At 47.5% G+C, this 16,833-nt stretch overlaps 1 protein-coding gene and 1 long non-coding RNA gene across 6 annotated transcripts in view; both read right to left on the bottom strand.

The window, feature by feature from the left end:
• The window catches only part of LOC308576342 (death effector domain-containing protein), a 32,127-nt gene extending 19,190 nt beyond the window's left edge, over positions 1–12,937 (bottom strand). The window contains exons 1-6 of one of the 5 annotated variants that reach the window (XM_081175608.1): positions 12,784–12,937; positions 11,014–11,133; positions 7,393–7,800; positions 5,778–5,885; positions 3,001–3,147; positions 1,174–2,088 (exon numbers count right to left, since the gene is read on the bottom strand). In XM_081175608.1, the coding sequence (XP_081031734.1) occupies positions 1,712–2,088; positions 3,001–3,147; positions 5,778–5,885; positions 7,393–7,717 (957 nt within the window). In that variant the 5' untranslated portion in view covers positions 7,718–7,800; positions 11,014–11,133; positions 12,784–12,937 and the 3' untranslated portion in view covers positions 1,174–1,711. Of the gene's footprint in view, positions 1–1,173; positions 2,089–3,000; positions 3,148–5,777; positions 5,886–7,392; positions 7,801–11,013; positions 11,978–11,998 lie in introns of those variants that run through there. The other 4 variants (XM_081175610.1, XM_081175607.1, XM_081175609.1 and 1 more) reach the window with 4 other exon arrangements.
• Positions 12,938–14,467: 1,530 nt separating this feature from the next.
• LOC308575740 lies at positions 14,468–15,246 on the bottom strand. The gene is made up of 2 exons (XR_014002934.1): positions 15,177–15,246; positions 14,468–14,683 (listed from the first exon to the last, which is right to left on the bottom strand). It is a non-coding gene; the product is annotated as an uncharacterized lncRNA (long non-coding RNA).
• Positions 15,247–16,833: the final 1,587 nt, after the last annotated feature.

Here is a 16,833-nt window from a genome sequence, read left to right as displayed (position 1 = left end):
TAAAAAATAATAATTGATTTCCCCCACTAACGGAGCCTAAGGAAGTCCCAATCCATCTCCTGGGGCAGGGAGTCACCCCATCTCAAGTTGCAGTCTTACCAAAACCTAACTGCATTTTAAGCCCACCTGTCCCACCCAACAATAAACCACCAGGGTCCTCTCTGTCCCCAGCACTGGAAAGGTTCACCCCTCAAGCTTCTCCCAGCAGCTCAAAAAAAGAGAGGGGGGAAAAAAGCTTATTTAATATAGGACAAGACACAGGAGGCAACTGCTGTGGTGCCCAGCACCACGTGAACAGAAGGCAAGAGCGGAAGGAACTCCTGCCACACATCCCTTTTGCAGCCTTCCCAGGGGAGTAAGCCAAGAGCCAAGCCCAGATCGAGAAACTGGAGGATCACGTTCCTGGAAAAAAACACAAAATGGCAAAGGAGGTGGAAGGCTGGACTGCCTTGTCCTCCTGGCTCTGATCTGACACAGCCATTCGCAGCTGGAACAATCCCTTCCACCTCCTCCTTGCCCTTTGCACCCATGCAAGGCCGGCCGTGGTGCTTGTGTGGTTTCAGAGAGGTGAGAAAAGGCCTCAGACGGGTGGCCCTTTCTCTGTTGTCTTTGGAGGCAGACGATCCCTCCACCAAAGGTTGAGGGAAAGGCACACACAGTGGATCGGGGGGGGGGGGGGCTGAAAATACTCTCTGCTCAGGACACACGTCAGGGGAAAGGGTTAGGTGGAAGGGAGAACAAACACTCAAATTTAATTCAGCTGAGCTAGCTGGGCTGGGACAAAGCACGCTCTTCCCACACGCACAGAAGAAAACAGTCTTTCAGAGCAGCTAAGGTCCCAAAGACCATTTCATCCCTTGTGTCTGGACCCCCACCCTTGCTGCAACTTCCTTCTAGGCGAGGGTCCTTCCCATCCACACTCCCCACCCGCCAACAAAGTCAATTGCATAACCATTTCTAAATCCAACTGGCAGGCCTTGAGTGTCACTTTTAAGAACACTGCTACATAGAGGGGGCAGGTGGTGCGTCTGGTTAAGATGCAAGCGCTCTCTTCCCCAACTCCACTCCGAGAAGCCCCGTTCCTCCCCCACCCTGTCCCACCACCCATGGAACTCACAGCTTGAAAGAAAAAAACACCGGTGTTAAGATGTTCCTGGCACAAGAAGAGCCACGTTCAGGTTTGCTTCTTATTTTTAATATAAAGAGTGGAAGTCTCGCCTTCTGGACCTCGCCGCACCTGCTTAGACCTTTCTGGGCAATGGCACACCACAGGACAGTCTAATGTTTTAGAGAGACAGTACCAAAAAGAAAACAAAAACAAAAAAACCCAGGAGAGAAGTAGACAGCACAAGAGAGAATGTGGTTAAGAAAAGACGAGAGACCAGAGGAGCATCGGTCAATGAGCGAAGATGCTCAGCTGGCCTGCAGGGAAAGGGCCCCTGCATCTCCCTTGCAGGCAGGGAGGAGCCCAGGAATTTCCATCTCCTGTTTTGGTTCCCAACTGGGGGAAAAAGAAAAAACCAACCACAGCGCTCATCCTTGTGTTGAAACAGACCGTACAGTTACTCAGTACATGGCAGGGAGCTTGAGGTTTCATTCCTTTTAAGATGTTTTTTTTCCTTTTCTTGAGAGATAGAGAAAAAAACCCGGAAAAAAAATCATCCAAAGGAGAGGCAGAGGACAGGGTGGGGGGAATAACAGCAACCGAGGTTCAAGGTGCCGTCTGCAGCATCAAGTTCCTCAGGAGTTTCTGACGGCCCACCTCGTAATCCTCTTCGTCCACGTTGACCAGGAGCTTGATGGCCTCGTGACCCACCGCTTGCTTGAGCGAGTCTGTGATGAAGACCCCCTTGAGGGCCTCCAGTAGCGAGCCGTTGATGTAGTCGCGCCAGAAAGCGTCGAGGTAAGTGAGCTCCGAAAACTTTATGTCACAGATGATGGAGCCCAGGTCCCGGGATTTCAAGATGGTGTTGGCCTGGCTAAAGCGCTCAAACTGGCGCTCCAGGGGGTCCTGCTTGTTGGAGAAGACGTTCCCCTCCAAGGCCGTTTCGTGCTGGCAGTACTCCGCTCGGACTCGCAGGCGGATGTCTGGAAGGGAAGCGCCAGGAGACAGGAGATACGTTAATGCTCTCTCTGCTCGAAACATCCAAATGTCCTGGATGTGAGATCTCAGGAACCGGGTCCTCTTTGCTAAATGGTAGGAGCAGCTAATGTGGTGCCCTCCAGATGTGGCTGGACTACAACTCCCATGGTCACTGACCAGTGGGCCATGCTAGCTGGGACTGATGGGAGTTGTAGTCCAACTGTATTGGCTACCTCTTCAACTGGTGGGTCAGGACCTGTTAGTGGGTTGCAGCCTAATTCAAGGTGGGTCACGGCAGGAGTGCTAGCACCATGCAAATATACTGTGACTGATTTAAGAAATGGGTCCCCAAATGCATACAGTTGTACTTCGGCTCCCAAACACCTTGGGAGTCAAACGTTTCGGCTCCCGAACAATCAAAAACTGGAAGTGATAGTTCCGGATTTCTAACGTTCTTTCGGAAGCCGAACGTCTGACAGGGCTTCCAATTGGCTGCAGGAGCTGTGCTTTGGAAGCTGAACGGACTTCTGGAACAGATTCTGTTCAACTTCTGAGGTACAACTGTATCAATCAAGAGCGGTCCTGCTGCACCTCTAGCTCCAATATGCCCTGCTGCAAAATCCTATGCCCAAAATGTGTTCCTCATTTCATACCCTCTCTTTGCCTTTGGCAATACTGGGAGGGGACAGACTTGTACCACCAGCACCTTGAGCTGCTGATCCCCAATGCTGTGGAAGGGTCAACAGTGTAATGTCTCTGTCTTTGTCTCTCACACACACCCCACATCTGTCTCAGCATAGAAGATTGTTGGGCTATGTGATAGTCCTGGGTCTTAGCAAGACCTGCATTCAGAGCATCCATCTTGGGAGGGGACTCAAACATGGCTGCCACGCTGCTGCTACTGTCAAGATCCTTACCGCACGTCTGTTTGTCTTTCGGGTCTGGCGTCACCGACTTCCTCCTTTTCCGCTGGCTCCCAAGGAGGGCTCGTCCCCGGCCAGGTCTCTTGGTGCAGATCTGGGGGCCTGAAGAGGAGCAGCAGACCAGCGGGTGGTGGGGAGGCACTGGGAGGAGGCACAAAGGTGAGGGCTCAGACAGCTCAGTGCAGGACTAGAGACTGTGAGTTGTTGTTATTATTTTTTGGTGGGGTGGGGGAATGCACACGTCCCACTTCACAACCCCAAGAGGCTCTCAAGGCAGCTGACCAAGAAAAGCCTCACGACAATAACACTCACAGCCACATAAAAGAACAGGAACAGAAAGAAGCAAGGTTTTCATCTTTTCCTTGGGGATAACCCCTGGTCTTGCTCATCTGGCAGCATCACACAGGAACATAAGAGCCAGCTGGATCAGGGCAATGGCCCATCTAGTCCAGCAGCCCTTTCTCACTGTGGCCAACCAGATATCCATTATGGGAAACCTGCAAGCAGGACCCGAGCACGAGAGCACACTCCTCTCCTGTAGTTTGTATTCAGAAGCATTACCTGCCTCCAACAATGGAAACAGAGTATAGTTATCATGGCTAGCAGCCATCTTCATGAATTTGTTGTCCTCTTTTAAAGCCATCTAGATTGGCAGCCATCACTGCCTCCTGTGGGAGCAAGTTCCATAGTCTAACTATGCGCTGCATGAAGGAGGATTTTCTTTTGTTTGTCCTGAATACTGAGGACTAGTGAGGCAGGGGCCCTCAGTAAGACAGAACTTGCTCCATCCTTCATAGAAGCAAGCCTAGTAGGCTGAAGCACCATCAGAATACAATTAAATACCGTGTAATCTGCATCCTGCCTATCCCGCTTGGAGCCTAGGCTAGTTTGGTGGTCGTGGTGTGGGGAGGGGCTCCCCATTTTAGCCCGGCCAGCTTCTTCCACCCACACAGACACCACTTCAAACCTGCAAACCAAAACTAGAGTCTTCAAGATCTTAAGATCTTCCATAAAAATGCCAAATGCGGGGGCGGGAGGAGGCTTACTCAGAGACCTGGTGACAATGCAATCTCAAGATCTTAACAGTGACAAAATTAAACACAACCTCCAACTGTCTGGAAATTAATGTTGCTTTATAAATACTGCTATCCGGACTGCTAAATTGAACAAGCAGAACTGACAATATTTATTTCACCAGGATTACAAGACCAGGACTGGCTCCTACTTTTGTCATTCAATACAGACTTCCCTGGCACTTGGAAACAACGCCTTCAGAAACCTTTCACTGGGGCAAAGAACAAAATTCCTGGTTTCAAATTGGTGCTGCGTCTTCTCATCACTTTTTGGCTTTTGCCTCACTTGAAACAGGAGTGGGGAACCTCAGGCCTGAAGGCCAAATGTGGCCCTCTGCCCCTTCCTTTCTATCTGGCTAAATTTGCACTAACAGCTAAGAAGTTGTGATCTACCCATATCCAGAATTATAATACATTATAATTTTTAATCCAATATTGTTATCCTTGGATGGTATACACAGCAATTAATGGCTGCCCAGTGACTTTCCGTAACACATTTCTATTTTAATTCATATATTGGTTTGTAAATTCTATATTTCATATAGTGTAAAGTATGTACAATAAACTTCACTGACTGACTGCCCTCATAACCAAAGATGAGTTGCAATTTTTTTATGGCGGGGAAGAGCCAGCGAGACCAGCTTGAGCTTAACAGATAAAAGTTTGGGATAAAAAGTACTAAAAAGTAAATATTCTGCCCACCAGCATCCCAGGCCTTTTATGTTGATAGCCAAGATGAACAAGACTCTGGAGAAATGATGAGGAACCTAGGACTCTCACTGGACACAGCAACCCCATCTCCATTCCATCCTCTGCATCTCAACAGACGAGGCTTTTGCCCTTAAAAATGATTCCTGAATTCATGAGGACTAGACACTCTCACCTTTTATGCAAACAGCTTACAGATTTATTTATTTTTACATCAACTGCTCTAAATAAAAGAAGCTGCCAGAAACACACAGATACAGGAAGTAACTCAAGGTTACTATTGCCAGCGTTTAAAAATCACTCCTTCCTCACGTACTCTGGTCTCCAGAAAGCAACAAGAGTAACAACCTGCTGCCGTTGAAGTCTGGCTTTCATCAAGGAGCAAATCAACCCTCAAGGGATCAAGAGGCGAGAAGCTCTGTGGTGCATAGAATCCAATGCCTTTCTACTGTGGCAAAGGGCTACAGCAAAGCTGTGATTTCTACATTGTAGGGAGTTGGACTAGACACTCCTTTGGGTCCCTTCCAGCCCTACAATTCTAAAAGAGCACCTGCTGTGCATGCTGAAGTTCAATCCCCCCAGCATTTCCAATTAAGGAAGATCTCTGGTAGCAGGACTGGGAAAGATCCTCCTTTGCCAGAGACCCTGAAGGACAACTACCAGTCAGGGGCAGGTGGACTAGGTGGAACAACTGGTCCAACTCTGTCTAAGGCAGCTTCTGGTGCTCATCCAGTTCTCTGGATTTGGCTGGGAAACAGACATTCAGGAACAGAGCCATCAAGCAGATGTGGCTAGTGAGGCCTGCCTGTAGGGAAGAAGACACAGAAACTGTCCAAAAAGCTGGGTCTGGATTTCTTTTGAGGTCCCAAACGCCTGCATTAAATGCCGAGGGCAGGAATGCCCAGAACACAGATGCCTGGGCAATGGAGGGCACTGAAGGAGACTAGCTGGACAAAGGCTCCTGACATCTATCTGGCCGCAAAGTCTCACCAGATTTGTGTTGGTGGGAAGGAACGTGCTCTGCGCTGCTGTGGGCTCGCGGCGTCACGTAGCGAATGGAAGTCTCTTCTAGGTACTTGTCTACAAGATCCGGGCACACTGCGGAAGAAAGGAGGGGCATGTTAATCGGTGGGGTGGTCAACAAGAGATAGTTTACCTATGAGATCACCTTTCGCTATATATGTGCACCCACTCAACTGCTTCAATCTGCAGAATTGGCCCTGTTACAGGTGCCACATAATGCCTGTTCTGCATTTGTAAGAAATTGATCTACTGCGGCAGAACCCACACTTTGGAACTCCCTGCCTATTGGCATCAGGTGAGCGCTGTCACTGTACTCTATTCAGAATTAAGTTAAGTACTTAATTCGTTCCAGAGGTCCATACTTAACCTGAAACTGTTCTTAACCTGAAGCACCACTTTAGCTAATGGGGCCTCCTGCTGCCGCCGCGCCACTAGAGCACAATTTCTGTTCTCATCCTGAAGCAAAGTTCTTAACCCGAGGTATTATTTCTGGGTTAGCGGAGTCTGTAACCTGAAGCATATGTAACCTGAAGCGTATGTAACCTGAGGTACCACTGTATGTTTTTTGTTTAGACAAGCCTACCCAGATACTGTGGAATGCTGACATGTGTTTTAATCTGTGTTTAGTTTATTGCTCTTCTTTATTATTTTTTAAAATAGTTGTTTTTAACTGTTTTGACTGATAATTTGGCACCCAAGTCTCGCCTGCCACTCTAGGCCACTCTTCATTCTTCTCAGGAGGCTAATGGTTTTTAAATCCTTGACATTGTTTTTCTACCAATGGGTTTTATAATTATAATAACTATTATTACTACAAGCAGCGACCATTTTAGGCACATCCAAATGACGGGCTATTGCCAATGCGCAGAAGCAAGAAAGGGAGTGGAATGGGGGGGGGCGGAATGGGGCACGCTTATGCATTCTCTGCCACCGTGTGCAGGGGCTGGGAACCCCCATGCAAAATGGTTTTTGCCTGCACTACTATTGCTACTCGAGGCATACAATTAAATATTGTGGTTAAAAGGGACAAAAATACAAATAAAAAGATATGATGGGAGTTCAAATAGGCAATAAAAAGCTAAGTGGTATTTAAAAAAGGAAGAAGTGCCCTCAGTCTGGATAAATACATCAATACAGTTATGTAAGGTGACAAGGTGAGAGATTCCAGGGAGGGGAGGAGAAAAGTAGGCCAAAGTTTCAGACGGGCTCTGTGATTGGTGGTGGAAAGAGGAAGGCGTGGCAAGTGTTCTGAGAGATAAGCTCATGAGATCTACTACCTTGTCATTTCACACCCTCTCCTTTTCACTCACACCCCCTAATTCAGCACAACTCAGCGCTACTTCTAAAAAAGACCAGGGCTTGTAGAAACTGCTGCAGAGCTATAACACGACCAGTTATTTCAAACACTTGGCTGTTTCTGACAATGCCTGACGCTCCCTGACTGAATCCTTTTAGATTGGGCTGAAGAACCAGCTGTAGGCTTGCACCTGGTTCACCATTGGGATAAAGGGTATGTGTGTGAGTCAGCAGATGGGCTACATGCAGCCTGCTGTAGAAGACCCCCGAACCAGAGAGGACCTACCGGCCTTCCTCCTCTTTAAAGTGACATAGGGCAACAGGTCGTGGCGGGTGATGATCCGCAGAAGCTGAAGCACCTGGCGGAAGTTGGTTTCGTCGCAGCGGCCCTGCCTCTCCAGCGCCAGGAGGAAGTCCCGCCCACTGCGGATCATCCCCCTTTCGTAGTCGTCAATGACGTCCACAAAGAGGAAGGACAAGACCCGGACGTCGCGGTGGGTCAGGTGGGTGCCCACGATGTCAAACATGCGGTGCAGGCTATAGAGCCCGTGCTCCCGGTCGCCCTCCTCTTCTGGCCAGGCCTGCCGGCGGCTCCGTTTGAAGGCGGCCATCTCGAGCGACTGCGGGGCCTGCTCGGGGCCGCCCAGCTTCCACAGGGTTCGAGGGGGGTGGGGTGGCTCCTAAAAGTGGGACACTGGAAAAAAAAGAGAAATACAAGATCTCTTCAGAGCTCTGCTCGCTGAAAGGTAGGGAGGGTGTATGTCTACACACAGCACTACAGTGGTACCTCGAGTTAAGCACTTAATTCGTTCCGGAGGTCCGTTCTTAACCTGAAACTGTTCTTAACCTGAAGCACCACTTTAGATAATGGAGCCTCCCGCTGCCGCCGCGCCGCCGCCACGCGATTTCTGTTCTCATCCTGAAGCAAAGTTCTTAACCCGAGGTACTATTTCTGGGTTAGCAGAGTCTGTAACCTGAAGTGTATGCAACCTGAAGCATATGTAACCCAAGGTACCACTGTATTTTATGCTGCAATCCCATCTGAGATTCCTCTCCCACGCTCTTCATACAGGTACAGAAGTGGAGTGAATGAGAGAGGTTTCTTTCCCCCAGGAGATTTAAATTCCTGACACACTGACAGTATGACTTTTCAGAATAATGTTAAGAGCAGCTTGCTGGATCAGGCCAATGGCCCAGCTACTTCAGCATCCTGTTCTCACGGTGGCTGACCGGATGCCTCGGTGGGAGTCCCCCAAGCAGGATCTGAGCACAACAGCGCTCTCTCTCCTGTGGCTTCCAGCAACTGGTATTCAGAAGAATTGCTGCCTCCGATCGTGGAGGCAGAGCAGAGCCATCATGGCTAGAAACCACTTGTCCCCCAAGTTGGCATTTTGATTGTACTTTTGTGCACCCAGCAAAACAGGGCTGGGGAACTTTTGGCTCTCCAGATGTTGCTTACCCCCTCAACAGTGTATAGCTATACACCACACCCCCTCAACAGTATTTATAGGAACTCAAACACTGAGATCCTGCTCTGTTCTAGTAACAAGAAGCCGAAAGCACCAGCCTGAAGATGACGAGTGAGACCTCGTCGAAACGTCGCCTAGACACCCCAACTCTTACACGGGAAGACACCCGAAGACACCAAAACCTACATTCCTGTACCCGTGAAAATCTACGAAAGCAAATATGTATATATATATATATATATATTTAAATTGTGCTGTCCAGATCAGCAACCTTAAGCTTCACCAGTAAACTAACTTGGGCTTCCTAGAGCTCTACAGTCAATGCTGACATTTGGAGAAAGCAAGCAGCAGCGGCACACACTTCTCCCAAGCTGTGCGAAAGGATCTTGTTGGTTCTTACCTTATCCATTCCCCTGTGCAACTGAGAAGGGACTTTGCTTCTCTCCTAGTCTGTGGCTCAGGGGAGGGGAAATGAGTTGGTAGCAAACCACAAAGAACAGCTGGCTAGAGTAAGCTAAACTGACATGCATGCACACTAGATCTCGTCCTCTGATCTGAGAGATTCCATCTCTCAAAGCCCTTTAACACAATCACTGGCATGAACTAGAACCCGTACTCTACCCACAAGCTTCTATTAAAATGCCATGGCATGAAATGTGTGAAAATGCACTTTGATTTCCTACCTACCTCAACTCCAAGGGGAGCCAGCAGTTGGTTCAAAAGTTAAGCAGGCTGTCTCCCATACGGGATCCGCTGCATGAACCCTGCAACTATAGACCTCCCCCGACGCCCATTCTCTGCTCCCATTTCAGACCCTGTCCTACTTCACTTTCAGCACAACTTCCTGATTCAGTCCCTGATCCCAGATTATCTCCATTTACTGCCACACGCCATGCCTCTGACCCTTCAAGACAGCTGACCTAGTTCATGGCTTTTCCATGGCTCAATCATGACCTCTGGCGTAACACTGGAGCCAGAAACTCCCAAAGGTTCCTGTTTCAAACCCCAGTACTAATACAACCCAAGAAAACCCCAGGCCGTTTGTGTGTGTCTTTTGGAAAAGAAGTCACTCAACACAATGAAAGAGGATCCCTCAAAACTCATAGAAAGGACGCTCCGTTAATTTGGCTGCTATACAGCAGAAGCGGGCTGTTAAGAGATAAAGTTTGCTTGTTTCTCTAAATCTGATTCAAAAATGAGGTCCTTGTATTTTGTCCTGGCACTGCCACTGTAATGTCATCCGATTAGAAAAGTATAGTTTCACAATGCATGATTATGCTTAATAAGCTGGGCAATAGTATTTCTTTTCAAAGCTATCACTGACAGCCTGAAATCCATGAACTCTGGCAAGCGGGAACCCCAGGCCACAAAGACAACTTGCCTTCCTGATTTTGTTATTTAAAAAAAATCACCCTCAGAATTGTTCCACAAGTTATAACAACAAACCAGGGGCTCGTCCACATGTACACTCTGCTACTATGCCCCAACCTCCCACCTACAATATTTTTTTTCTTTTCTGGGGGGTGGGGATCACACTGGCCTGCCTTACAGTACCTATTGCAATGATTACTGAGAGAATGCACTTGAACCTTCAATTCACACTCCCACAGGCAATGCATCCGCAGCCTCAGTGTACCATGCACTCCACCCAAAGCTGACTTGTACAAAAGCCAGACTGCTGGCCAATCTGGATGACCTCCTCTCACAGGCAGCAGGTCCCAAGATGTGGGGCAGAGGCGACCTTCCCAGCCCCACTATTAAAGAGTATTTCAGCTAACTCTGAACCTGGGGCCTTCTGCATACAACTGAGGTCTACAATTCTTCCTGCTGAAGTTCACCGTACTCCTGGCGAGGGCACCAATTCAAATCATATATAATGAGTGCTGAAGGAGAGGGGTATGGGATGAAAAGAGAGAGTTGCCAACAGGCCACAGCTGAGTCCCTAACTGAGCTCTTAACTACAAACTCTTTTTTTCTGAAAAATCACATACACAATAAGGACATTCTAATTGACTGCTCTAGGATTATCTCAAAAGTCACAGAAAACAAAACAAGGGAGAGGAGCCACACATTGTGCCCTGATCCGATACGCCCCTAAATCCTTGTTTGAATTTGTCCAAGAAGCAAACAACAGCTATGTTTCATTTGCACCAACCAGCATCCCCCATTCTAGTTGAGAGCTCATTTACAGCGCTGTCAAGAATCACTCTCTGGAAGGAGGTTCCTTACTTCCAGCCACTTATTCCTGGACAGCTCCAGAAACTCGGTCAAGCTCCACACTAAAGGGCAGGTCAATCAACAGGAAGGCAGTTAGTCAACCACTGCCTTGCTCTACTTATGTTAATAAGCACCATGAAGAGCAACGGAAGGGAATGAATCACCACCAGGCATGTCACTGCAGAGTTTGGCACAAGTTATCACCCAACAACATACCGTACCTTATGTCTTCTTGTTTTCTGGAGGTTCCCTCTTTGCCGCGTTTAGATCCAGTCCTGCACAGCTGACGGGGCACAGAGGCCAAATGTGAACATACGAAGTCTCTAGTCCACTTTGCTTTACTTTTTTAAAATTAAAAAAGACAGACCAAAAAGAAACAAAAAACTTGGCAAATGGATTTCATATATGGCCCATGGGAGGACAGGACAACTTTTTTCTCCTAAAGTTAAAATTCTCACTACAAGATTCTAGAGCCCCCAGTTTCCAAACCCTCTCCATCTCTCTTTGGCTTTAAAAAGAAATTCCACATAGGAAAAGTCCCAAAACCATCCAGTAAAGTCTGGGGGCATTGATTTATTTTCTTTTGTTCTATCTTAACTTCTAGCAAGAAGACCTTTCCTAGCACTCAAATACATATACAGAGTCACCAGATTAGCGAGGCTAATAAAAAATAAAAATAAAAATAAAACACAAACTTATTGTATGCTTAACTTTCAGCTGTGGTACACTATAAAAATATTTCATGGCTAATATTTAGTACTTCTCTCTCACACACATACAATTCTATTTCATCCAGCAGATTAGAGTCCTCGCTTTCCCCCAAAGCAGAAAAGTTATTGACCAGTTCTTAACTTTTCATATATTAAAAACCTAATTTGAAAGAAATAAACCTCTCCTGAATAAGAGAAAAGCACATAGCTAGCTCAATATAGGATTCATCAGAAACCCCTAGCATATTAATGCTCAATATTTAAACTAAAATACCTACAATTGGTTTCTCTCTCTTATTTTCATCAAGCAATTAAGAACTAAATTCATTCTTTGATCTACAGTACATTAATATGTATCCCCTTTGTTCAAAAGCAAGGAAATCTAGGCTTGTTTATTTGAAACACAGAGGTGAATATTTTTAATCTCACACAGAGCACCTTGATTTAAGTAAAAAAACCCACACTGTGCCACATCCACCTCCTCTTTTCATGTTACCTTATTATTCCTTCCTTTGCTGCCCCTTCTGCTTAATGATGAATGGGGGGGAAATTAAAACAAAAATAAGGACTGACAAGGTAAAATGTCACAAGCATGTTTAGAACCACCAACACGTGAGCTGGGTTTCCTGGGGCCAGGTCCACTACCTCCTACAACTGCCCTCTCCCCTGTCAACCCATCAATCTCTCAGAACCCTGTGCCCCCCAAATGTTTCCCACTACCCCCCCCAAAAAAAAGTCCAGGGGAAACTGAGTTGGTGGGGCAAATGCTTTAAAGGGCCTCCCCTGCCCCTCCAACCTTTGCCAAACTCCCCAGCTCCCCTCAAATAAGATAGGAGAGGTTAAACTTCAAGGGGGCGACGAAATAAAAGGGGTGGGTTTCTACTCCCCCCTTACCTATTAATAAATTCCTCATCAACTGCCCCTGCCCACCCCTAAACCACCACCTTACTCAGCCCTACCTAACGGGCAACTGGGGAGGGGGGAGGGAATACTTTAAGAGGGTAGTTTTAAATCAAAGGGAGGCGGGGGGGGCTTGTATTTCTCCTCACCCCACCCCCACTTTCCTCCCCCTGGCTGATGGGGGTGGGCCCTTCCGCAGCTGGGGTGGGGGGTGGGAGTGGCCCTTCCCTTCTCCCCACCAGTGAAGGGTTCCCTCTTTCCCAGCCTGTGACCAAACGGGGTGGTGGTGGTGTCTCCTCCTCCCCCTCCCCAAAATAGGCCTCAGGGTCCTGCCCCCCCCTTCCCTGCTCAGGGCCTGGGCCGGCTGTCTAGGCCTCTCACTCTCTCCTCAGGGCCATCAGGGCAGCCATATTGGATCCATCCGCTCCTCTCCAAGCTCTCTTCCTCCTCCTCCTCCTCCCCCCGCCCGGCCGGTTCTGACCCGAGCCTCGGCCGCGGCTGGAACGAGAGGAACATCCGGGCAACCGGCGCCTCCCTCCTGCCGAAGAAGGGCTGCCCACATCCGGGCATCACCCGACCTAGCGACCTACTTCCTCCCGGTTGGGGTGGGAGGCGCCGAAGCTGCCGCCGCCATCTTTCGTGATGGATAATAACCTAAAGGCAACCATGTTTGTTACGGGCGAAAGGGGCCGGGGTGAAGCTGCCCGCGCCATCTTTTGTGATGGATAGTAACGCTTTCAAATAATAATGGTAAAAAGAGGGTGGGGCGGCCATGTCTGTTAAGGGCGACTAGGAGGGCTTCACTGCTAATAGAAATAATGGGCGTTCGAAGCAAACTCGGGTGTGGAAACGGGCGGAGAGGAAAAAGAAGAACGATTAAATCCAAGAGGGTGGGGAAGTGGATGTTTAAATGGAGGACGGTTTAAAGACAAAGCGGAAAATAATAAAAAAAATGTGTCCGGGGTGGGGCTGGGGAGGGAAGGAGAAGAATTCAGCGCCAGCCCCGATTTCCTTTTGGTCCTAGGATAAAGAATGGTGAACAGAGTGCCTCTGAGCTGGTACAGAGTGCAAATAAATGCACCACAGGATGCTCGAGAGTCGGTTTGTTTAAAAAAGAAGTGAGCCCTTAGGGAAAACTTAACACTCCCAACATTTCACAGATGAAAACAGATGGTGCTTGTAGCACTATGTTTCGTTACTATTACAGTATTATTAATTACCCGCCTTTCACACTAAGGTCCCAGGACAGGTTATAACAATTAAAACGTAATATTAAAAACAGTCCAAAACAACTTAAAACTGTTGTTATTCTTATATTTTCAGGATATTATGTTAATAAGTGACTAAAGTGCCTCTCATCCATAGAGCAGAAAAATAAAGCATAACCAGTAAAACGCCTCGAAGACACAAGTCTTTACCTGGTGTCTGAAAACTGTTAACGATGGTGCCTGCCACTGAGGCAAGCATTCCAGGGATAGGAAGCACCAGCTTAAAAATACTTAGCAATTTGTTAGTTCCACCTCCTCTACTATTACACATTGGTGGAGAGTATTTTCTGCCTGCAGTATCAATTTACTCTGCAGCAACTTACAGAGCTAAGAAGATTTGTTGCTTAATGTTAAAGATATACTAGCATTTTATCCTTTAAAATTTGACAAGGCAACACCAAGGGGCAAAAAATGATAAATGCCAGAAAATGTGACAGCAGGCATGTATTGGGGAGGCAACTCTATATCAATTTGACACTTGGAAATGTCCTAGAGCTGTATGTGTGGCCACAGGTAAGAGAACACAGACAATTGCTATTAATACCTGTGTCCAAATTTTCCTTTGGCAGTGACAAGCTGTAGTGAAGTTTCTTTACATCAATTTGACAGTCCTTAAGATTCTAAGCTCCTGCCAACCTAGCAGTTCGAAAGCACGTCAAAGTGCAAGTAGATATGGTAAATAGGTACCGCTCCAGTGGGAAGGTAAACGGCGTTTCCGTGCACTGCTGTGGTTCGCCTTGTTACCGGAAAAATCCGAGGGCTCCCTTGGACAAAATAAAGACACCAACCAGGATAACTTGGAGCAAAACAGCAGCCTGTAGGCTTGGCCTTTATTGAACTGTTGCAACAGGGTGTTCCCCTCACTTGCAGGAGAGAGGAAAGACCCAGAAAGATGGTGTGCAAGACCTTATAAAAACTTTTGAAATTCCCCTCCTCTAGGTCAAGCCCACCCCCAGAAACATCATGCATACATTACAGAAAGGAGGGGTTGAGGGAGGAGTTGTGGTGGTAACCTAAGTCAGTGTTTCCCAACCTTTTTTGGGCAAAGGCACACTTGTTTGATGAAAAAAATCTCGAGGCACACCACCATTACAGCCCCGTGACGTCAGCGCGCAGCGTCACGCCGGGAGGGACGCACAAAAGTGTAAGTTTCAATTTTTTTCCTCCCCCTTGCCGGGGAACCTCCAAGCTTTGGGGGTGGGGGGGGAGGAGGCAGCAAAGCGAGGCAGGAAGGAGAGCGCAGCTTGGCTGGGTGAGCTTTGGCAGGGGCAGGGAATGAGAGCCGCGAGGCGGGCGCTGCGGACGGAGGCGCTGCCCGCCGAGCTCGCAGGCAGCCAGGCAGGCAGACGGCGAGAGCCCCGCGCTGGGCGGCCTCTCCTCGCTGCTGCCGCACCGCCTCTCGCCGCCCGATTCGCCCGCCTCCCTCCAGGCAACATCTCGCAGCACACCAGGCAACATCTCGCGGCACACTAGTGTGCCGCGGAACAGTGGTTGGGAAACACTGACCTAAGTGTCCTGTCACCTGGCTGGTTCCTCCTTTCCCCCTGCCCATAAGTCACTTCAAGGAGACAAAGGGGAGTTGGCAGTTTCCTGCCCCCAGAGGGAAGATCTGATCATTGTCCTTTGTTTCAGTCCATGCTGAATCCACTCCCATATGCAAGTTCTTTGTGATCTTGATGTCTTCTGTCTAGGACCATCAGGGTTGGCATAGCAACTGGGCAGGGCTCCTGTGGATGTGCTGGGATGGTGAAGGGATTATGGCTGACCAGAACCAAGCCACCCCCCTTTGATAGTCCTTGTCATATGGAGTAAAATAAAAATGGAACAGTGCAAATCCGATATATGGTTGCTTTGTCTATGAATTTATAACAGAAGTGTGGCATATGTAGTGTGTGAGTGTGAGTGTGTGAAGTTTGTACAAACTGAATGATTGGGGTGGGGGGTTCCTGCTACATCAGCCATCCCTACTTATGAATAAGCCTTTCTCTAAGGAACTTAGAGAAAGACAGGCAGCTAAGTTGAAAGGGCAACACTGCTGGAGATTGTGTTCTTTAATTGCATCATATTCACTAGAAACAACAGTTGTAAAGGAAAAAATAGATAATATGGTATTGGTTGTACTTAAAAGTGACCCATCATCTTAAACATGAAAATGGCTTAGCAACATGAGAAACTGCCTTGTATGGAGTCAGACTTAGCTCAGTATTCACTGACTGGCAGCAGCACTCCAGGGTTTCAGAGATTCCCTACAGATGCAGACCCTCCAAGTGTCCCTATTTTTAGAGAAGCTCTGATTTGATCCTGGAATGTCCCCCTTTTTCTCAGGATGTCCCATTTTCACTGGAGAAATGTAAGAGGGTATGGTGTTGTCTGACCCCAAGCCATCTGAAGGCAATCTTGTATAGGGAAGTTTTTGTTAATGTCTAATGTTTTATTATGTTTTTATATATGTTGGAAGCTGCCAAGAGTGGCTGGGGCAACCCAGTAAGATGTGTCAGGTATAAATAGTAAAATTATCATTATGGAATGGGACACCCCTGTTTTCATTGGAGAAATGTTGGAGGGTATGCAGATGTCAGGGATTGCATTTGGAGCATCTGCTTTGCATACAAAAGGTCCCAACTATGAGCAACAGCCCTTACATTTGAAATGCTTACGGTATGAACTTCCATCAAAATATGCTGGTATTGGGGTGGGTCCCAACCCCATTATTGCATTTTAAGCCTCTAAAATAAGGAATCAAGCACTACTCACCCTCTAAAAATGATAAAAGAAAGGAGTGATAATCTGAAACAGAAATTTTGCTTTCTCAAGTAAAGAAAGGCTGACACAAGAGACAGACACTATTCTGGTGATTATTGAAAGATTAACTGCATTTATTTGTATTCTTAGCTGAAGCCACTTGCAGAATAGCTGTTAAGTATGTTAACTCACAAATATATCCTACAATGTCTCAGTAAAGCATGCACAGGAGTGCAGCTGGGAAAGGCAATCCTAAACTCAGAAGTCCTGCCAATTCCATTAGCAGTCATGCTGTGATACACAGTGTGTAGGACAGTTTAGGACTGATTTTTGTTGAGCAGCTCAGATTTAAAAAAAAAAAAACCAACGAAGAAACAAATGTGGTCAAAATGCCAAAAGCTTAAGGGGGTGGGGAGAAGTA

Source organism: Podarcis bocagei (assembly GCF_964188305.1).
Source record: "Podarcis bocagei genome assembly, chromosome: 16".
NCBI classification, from domain to species: domain Eukaryota; kingdom Metazoa; phylum Chordata; class Lepidosauria; order Squamata; family Lacertidae; genus Podarcis; species Podarcis bocagei.
Note: the sequence above shows the minus strand (reverse complement) of the source record. Positions and strands in the feature narration are given on the sequence as shown.